The sequence below is a fragment of the Lepus europaeus genome, chromosome 9, assembly GCF_033115175.1.
Source record: "Lepus europaeus isolate LE1 chromosome 9, mLepTim1.pri, whole genome shotgun sequence".
Taxonomy (NCBI): Eukaryota; Metazoa; Chordata; class Mammalia; order Lagomorpha; family Leporidae; genus Lepus; species Lepus europaeus.
The window spans coordinates 7549805-7557314 of record NC_084835.1 but is presented as its reverse complement, the minus strand read 5'-3'; the positions used below and the strand labels follow the sequence as shown (position 1 = coordinate 7557314).

Sequence of the window (7510 nt, the reverse complement as noted above, 5' to 3'; positions counted from 1 at the left end):
CAGGAGCTCCCTAAGGAGATGGGGGCGGGGAGCGCTTCTCCGGGTGTCCAAAGCAGAAAATGCGCACCATGAAAAAAAGCTGCAGATTTCAAAAAATCCTGGACCAAAATGAGCTCCTCCTCGCGTTCCGTTTTCCGCGAGCTTCCTGAAAGCCGCAAGGCCGTGCGGGTCTGCAGCCGGGAAGGCAGTGAGCTCCCCGTCCCGGGCGGCATGCAAGCAGGGGCTGCGCACGGCTTCTCCACGCCCCTCGAGATGATCTCAGTTCCGCTCGCCCAGAACCCCGAGCGCCTCGGAGGCCGGGGAGGCCGGCCCTGCGGGTGGAGCCCGCCCTCGGGGGGAAAGGGTTAAGCGGGGGCCGGCGCTGCTGTGGGCGGGCTCCGCGATCGGCAGCGCCGGCTCTGTTAGCCGCGTCTGAGCATCCCGGCGGGCGGCTGCGGGGACGCGCGCAAGGTGATCGCGGGGGCTGCGGGCGCGGCGCCCAGGTGAGGAGCGGGGCCGGGGAGGGGGCGATGGCGGGGCCGGGCGGCGAGCGGGGCCCGCAGCCCTCTCGCGGGCGCGGGCGACTGGACCCGCACGCGGCCCACCCCCACCGGGACACTGCGGGAAGGCGCCGAGCCAGGGCGAGCGGAGCCCGAGGAGGAGAGGTAACCCGAGCTGGACCCGCTCCGGAGGCTGCCCTGCGGCGGCCCCCGCCGCTGCCCGGCCCTGCGGCAGAGGGACCCCCCCCCCACGCCCCAGACCTCCCCAGCACTGGGACCGCAGCGCCGGGCCACCCCCGCCCGGGCTGCAGGTGCCCACGTCTCTGGAGGAGGGTGCTAAGCGGATGGCACGTTCCTCACCGGCTCTCTGCAAAGCGTTCCCCGGGCGAGGTGAGCCGCCGCCATGGGCTTTCCGGTCCCGCCTGTGTCCACTCAGCTGGCCGTGTGACCTTGGGCCAGGTGCTCCAGCTCCCTGAACCTCCGTCTGCACCCCTGAGAAATGGGTACCCCACCCCTGCTCGGGCGGGCAGCTGAACCGGCAGGCAGCTAAGTTTAGCACAAGTGGGGTAGAGGCTGACCCAGGGTCACTGTGGTTGGCCAGTACCTGCCTTGGAGAGGGGGGGCCTACAGCCAGGGGCCTGGGGGCACAGCTGCAGAGCAGAGAGGAAAGAAGCAGCTGCCCCCCCAGCATCCCAAGCCTGGGCTTTCACACTGCCCCCCACCCTGCCCCGGTCACAGGCGCCCCTTCCTGCCCACCTGGAGAGCACCATCTACCTGGGGCCAGGTCCACACCGGGGGCTGGCGGGACCGGGGCCTGAGGCCACTCGGGGGGCACAGCGTGACCAGGGTCACCCGTGCCAGGAGGCTCGGGGAGGAGGGCTTCCGGGAGGAGGATGCTAAAGGCAAACAAGGCACAAGGTGCCTCCCCGGGCACCTGCACTGGCCCCTGTGCCTTCCATAAACACGCCTCAGATCTCGTCCCTGCGAGCCCCCCATCACCACCGGCCTCCGTGCCCCGGGGCTTCCCGTGGCCCCTGCCACCCCGACTTCATCTCCTGCTACTTTTGCCTCACCTCTGCCCACCACGCCTCTGTTGTTAAGATTTACATCTTTGAAAGGCAAAATTAGAGAGAGAGGGAGAGACAGAAATCTGTCATCGGCTGGTTCACTCCCCAAATGGCCATTACGGCTGGGGCTGGGCCAGGCTGGAACCAGAAGCCTGGAGCCCCTTCTGGGTCTCCTACATGGATGCAGGGACCCAAGCCCTGGGGCCACCTTGCGCTGCTTTCCCTGGCGCATTGGCAGGGAGCTGAAACACAAGTGGGGCAGCCAGGACTGGAACTGGCGCTCATACGCGATGCTGGCGTTGCAGGCGGTGGCTTAACCTGCTGTGCCATAGCAGCGGCCCCAAGGTTATTTCTTGAACCTTCCCGACTGGCCCCTGCCTCGGGGCCCTTGAACTTGCCGTTTGCTCTGCCGCTCTCCTCCTGTCTTGGGGGCCCTGGCTCCTTCCTCCCACTCGGGGTTTGGCGTACATGTTGCCTTGGGGCTCTGGGCATCCTGGCTTATCCTTTGTTTCATCCATGGCCTGCGTGACCGAGAACGCCAGTGCTGTGAGGGCAGTCTTGTCACTCCTGGTGGCCGCTCTGTCCCTAGGGCCAGCCACACACCCTGTGTCCCAGTGATGGGCTGACTTAGACGAGGGGAGAGTGCCAAGGAAGAACACTTTGTACACAGAGGGAAAACCGCAGGGGTGGCCCTCCTGCCGCAGCTCCTTCCAGCTGCGGCTGCGTCTGATTGGCTCTCTGCGTCTCAGGGGAGGGCTCTTGTTTGTCATCATATGACCCCATTTTACTGATGTGGAGAGCAAAGGTGGCTCACCCAGGAAAGGGCGAGACCGCATTCAAATGTGGGTCCCTCCTCAGAGCCAGGTCCTGTCCTGTCCTCCCCTTGAGCTGGGCCTTTAAGAACAGGATTTTAGGGGCTGGCGCTGTGGCACAGCGGGTTAAGCCTCCACCCACATCCCATATTGGAGCGCTGGTTCCACATCCGGCCGCTCCACTTGCAATCCAGCTCCCTGCTAATGCACCTGGGAGAGCAGCGGAAGATGGCTCAAGTGCTTGGGCCCCTGCACCCACGTGGGTGACCCGGATGGGGCTCCTGGCTCCAGCCTGGCCCAGCCCTGGCTTTTGTGGACATTTGGGGGAGTCTGGGGAGTGAACCAGCGGATGGAAGAGCTCTCTCCCTGCTGTCACTCTGCCTGGCAAATGAATGTTTTTTAAAGAAACACAGCAAACCAGGATTACAGCAAGGGGAGGGGAGGGAGAGGGCGTCCCCAGCTGAAGGCGCACCAGGAGCGAGGACAGGGACAAGGACAGCGCGTGGGCGCTGCAGGGGCACTGAGCCGCCGGGGCGGCCGTAGCCTTGCCCTCTCCTCCTGAGGCCAGTGGGGAGCCGTGATGGTTATGGAACAGGGCATGGCCAGAGAGGCAGTTTCAAACACGGGCTGGCAGCTGTGCCCGCGTGTCGTCCTATTTCCCACCAGCCCCCGCCCTCACCTGTCCCCCCCTTCTCCTTTCTGGTAGGTTCATCCGGTGAGGACTGGAAGTTGAGGGCTGTAGGCCCGGGAGTCAGGCAAACCATGGCCGCCAGCCCGTGGGGCCGGGTGCGGGGCCTCCTGCTGCTGTCACTGCTGCCGTCCCTGGGGGCCGGCCGCGCCCTGGGCCGGGGCTTTTCCACACCCGTTGAAGACTCTAAATCCCACCTGACCCTGGAAACCCACTTCCAGGGCCCTGCGGGCTCAGAGCCCAAGGCGCTGGACTTCCTGTGGGAGCACCCCAGGGACGAGAGCCCCTGGAGCCCCGAGTTCCCCCAGGCTCCTGCTGAACAAGTGCCCAGGAGGCCCGCACACCCCGGCCCGGGCCCCGCCCTGCATGGGCCCCCAGCAGCCCAGGGGCCTCCGAGAGAACGACTCCCAGGAACTGACAACCTGCAGCTGGCCCAAGGGCCAAGCTCCCAGGGCTGGACAGGACCTTCCGAGGCACTGGAGCAGGAAGCACCAGCTCCCCACCCAGGGGGACCCCCACATCTCACCTTCACCCCCACAACTCCCCGGCTTCAACTCAGGGCGGCCACAGCTCCTCCCTCCCCGTGGGAGCCTGGAGGCCGAGCAGAACAGAAGCTACCTGCAGAGGAGGGGCTGCAGGCCAGAGCCAAGACTGGGGGTCCACAGACTCCTCCCTCGGCGCCCCGAGGCCCCGTGCACACTCTCGGGCCGCACGCAGGCGCTGTCGAGGGGCCGCTGCGGGAAGAAGGTGGTGGGCCAGCGGAGGACTTGCAGGAGGTGGCTCAAGGCCCCCTCGCCACCCAGCAGGGTCCAGCAGCCCCGGACGTTGCTTCAGCGTCCTCTCAGGAGCCAGGGGCCCAGGCGGACTTGGCGTTGGCCCGAAGTCTCCCCCCTGCTGAGCACCTGCCAGCCGAGCCCCCAAAAGACACAGGAGCTGGGGAGACCTGGGCAGTCAGCTCCCCAGGCCCCCCGCCCAAGGACACTGACCTCCCCAATGCTACAGCTTCCCCAGGACCCCAGCCCACAGGCCCTGCAGCTTCTGCGGCCCCCGGCGGGCAGCCAGGTGAGTGCCGGAGTGCGGGGCTGAGTGGGGCCAGGAAGCAGGCATGTTCTCGGTGACTGCAGGGCCCGTGTGGCTGTGACCGTGCACCTCCCGGGGGACTGGGTTTGGGGACCCGTGGAGGGGGCGGGCAGCGCGATGACCACTTTTGTCATTGCAGAGGTAGCGGTCATGAATGGGGCAGACCCCGTCTCCCCCCAGCGGGTGAGGGGAGCGGTGGAGGCTCCAGGCACCCCCAAGTCCCTCATCCCTGGCCTCCTGGACCCCGGCCCCTCTACAAACACAACAGAGAGCCCCGTGAGGGCCCCGCAGCCAGGTGAGGGCGTGGCCCAGAACCCGCGTGAGGCACAGGCGGAGGGGGCGCGGGCTGGGAGCCGGGGAAGGGCACGTGCTTACAGGGAGCGGCCAGCACGTCCTGCAGAGAGCCTGGGCTAACAAACTGACGCCCACTGGGTGCTCCGAAGCCACTCGCCCTTTGGGGCTGGGGTGTTCACACATGTAGCACGCATGTGCTTCGAAAAGCTCATGGGACATGGAATCAAGTGAGCGAATTTTGGTGCAGAAGAGCTGAAATCCGTGCGGTCCTCTCACAGCGCACAGCTGCCGCTCGGCGTGGCGTGAGCTCTCCCACGCGTGGATTTCAGGCATTTCTGCACCTGCGTGAGCTCATCTTCTAATTCGATTTTCCATGGCCTTCTGGAAGCCTGCTTACGTTCACAGTGGTGACTCCCCAGCTTGGGCGAGTCACTGGGGGAGCTTTCTAAAACTCGCAGGGATGTGGCCTTTCGGTAAAGGTGCCCACGTCCCTCATGGAAGTGCTGGGTACACTCTCGTTCCCACTTCCATCTCCGGGCCTGGCTGTTAAGGGCCTTTTGGGAGTGAACCAGCAGATGGGAGCCCTTGGCCTCTTAAAAATAATTAATTAAAAAAAAAATCCAATGCCCAGGCCCCCTCCCAAGAAATCCCAGTTGCTGGGTCTCCACGTGATGCTGACCTGCGGGCGGTGCTGAGAACGGGTGAACCCAGCAGCACAGCTCCGTTTCCGTTCCGGGTTCATCCTCGCACACCACCCGGCGCACACCGCCGGCTGCCGCCTCCATGGTGCAGACGTGCTTGGAAAAGTCGGATGAGCCCCGAGCACACTGGAAAACAGTGGAAAATCCAAAATGCTCTGCTTTCCTGTTCTTGCAGATGAACCCGAGGAGTGGCCCGGGCGCCCCCAAAGCCATCCCCCGGCGCCCCCAGTCCAGGCCCCCTCGACGTCGCGCCGCGGCCTCATCCGAGTCACCACCCAGCGAGCCCTCGGCCAGCCTCTGGCTCCGGAGCCCTCGGCCAGCTCCACGGCTCCGGTCCCGGCCTCCAGCCCCCCGGCCAACGCCACGGCACCGCCGCTGCGCTGGGGGCCTCTGCGGCGGGTGCTGAGCTTTTCCTGGGAGCTGCACGTCTACGGGGTGGGGGTGCTCTTCCTGCTGCCCGCCTTGCTGGCGCTGGCCACGCTGGCAGCCGCCCCGAGCGGGCCCCGGCTGGCGCTAGCGGCGGCTGCGCTGGTGCTGGTGGCTTCGGGGCTGCGCGCCGCCTATATGCTCACCGACCCGTACGGCTCGCAGGCGCGGCTGGGCCCGCGCGCGGGCCTGGTGCTCTACAACCTGCCCTTCCCCCTGCTGCTCACCGCGCTGGCGGCCCTCACCTTGCTCGGCCTGGGCGCCGGGCTGCCGCCGCCGCTACAGAACTCGCTCCTGCTGGCAGCCTTGGCGCTGGCGCACGGCGCGGGGCTGCTCGCCGCTGACCTGCTGTCGGCGCGGCCGGCGCTCAACCTCCTGGCGCAGGGTTTGTCGTGCGCCTGGGGCGCGTCGGTGGCTCTGGGCACGCTGTGCCTGTGCCGCCGCCGCCTGCTGCACGGGCCGCGGGGTTGGGATGCCAGGCCGGGCCCGCGGCTGCTGGCCGTGGCGGGCGCGCTGGGGCTGCTGGCCAGCGGCTTGCAGCTGGCGGCCGCGCTCTGGCTGTACCCGGGCCCGGGCCGCGTCGGCCGCTTCTCGTGGGCCTGGTGGGGCGTCCACTTCTGGCTGCGCCTGCTGGAGCTGACGTGGGCGCTCGCCATGGCGCTGGCCGCGGTGGCCGCCGCGCGACCCCGGCCGCCCACGGAGCACGCCTGCTGGGCCAAGCTGCTGAGGCTGGCGTGCCCCGCGCCGTCGGGCAAGAGCGAGGTGCCCGAGCGGCCCAACAACTGCTACGCGGGGTCCAGCGGCGTCGGCGCAGGCGGCCTGGCCATCAGCAAGAGCCTCATCCGCAACCCGGCCGAGGCCGGTGGGCCGCCCGCCACGCCCAACTCGGGGGCTTGGGGCTCAGCCGCGTCGCTGGGCCGCGGTCCCCACGGTGGTCCGGGGCTGTCCCGGGGCAGCGTGGGGCCGGCGCCGTCGCTGAGCGAGCTGGACCTGCGGCCGCCGTCGCCCATCAACCTGAGCCGCAGCATCGACGCGGCGCTCTTCCGGGAGCACCTGGTGCGGGACAGCGTGTTCCGGCGCTGCGGCCTGCGCGGCCTGGCCTCCCCGCCGCCGGGGGGCTCCCTGCGGCAGCGCCGGGGCAGCCAGGCGGACGCCGAGCCCGACGCCGCGGGCGCCTCGCTCCTCCGCTCCGGCCGCTGCCGGTCACTCAGCGACGTGCGCGTGCGCGGCCCGGTGCCCCCGCGCGTGGCCGACGAGCCCGACGGGGCAGGCGGGGTGGCCTCCGGCAGCTCCCTGGACAGCTTCTCCAAGGGCTCGCTCAAGATCAGCTGGAACCCGTGGCGCCACGGGCTGTCGTCGGTGGACAGTCTGCCCCTGGATGAGCTGCCCAGCACGGTGCAGCTGCTGCCTGCGCCGGCCCCGACCCCGACCCCGGCCCCGGCACCGGCCCGGCCCGGGGAGCCCCGCGGCGAGCCCCAGGCGCGCGGCAAGCCCGGGGACTCCCGAAGCGCCTCCAGTGATACCATCGAGCTCTGAGCGGCCGCCGGGGCAGCTGGACGCAAACTCGCCCCTCCCTTTGTTTTCAAATCTTATTTTTTTCAGCGGGTATTTTGCACAGAGGCCGTGACTTCGGCGGAACACAGGGTGGACATGTGTGGGTCTGGGCGTGCGGGACACACGAGACCTGGTGCCCGGATTCCTGGGCGCAGAGAGATGAGCCTTGGCTTGTCCGGGTGGCCTGTCCTCTTTGTGCCAAAGAAATAAACCCTTGGGACTTGGCTTATGCCTCCTTCTGGCCAGGCCGGGCTCCCGCGGCCCCGCGGCCCCGCGCCCCCGAGAAGGGAGCCCCGCAGGGAGGTACCAGCCCCCGGGGTTGGGGGGCGCACCGCCTGCGGCTCCTCCTGCAGAAGCCCCACGTGGGGAGTGGAGTGGAGAGGAGCCGCGCCCCACACAGCACACCCGC

General features: G+C 68.3%; 1 protein-coding gene across 1 annotated transcript; it reads left to right on the top strand.

Annotated features, from left to right (window-relative positions):
- Positions 1 to 365: 365 nt before the first annotated feature.
- On the top strand, positions 366 to 7320 carry PRRT3 (proline rich transmembrane protein 3). Its single transcript, XM_062200068.1, has 4 exons — positions 366 to 482; positions 3065 to 4108; positions 4266 to 4421; positions 5297 to 7320. The coding sequence occupies exons 2-4, from the start codon at positions 3121 to 3123 to the stop codon at positions 7081 to 7083; spliced, it is 2931 nt and encodes a 976-aa protein (XP_062056052.1). The 5' UTR covers positions 366 to 482; positions 3065 to 3120; the 3' UTR covers positions 7084 to 7320.
- Positions 7321 to 7510: the final 190 nt, after the last annotated feature.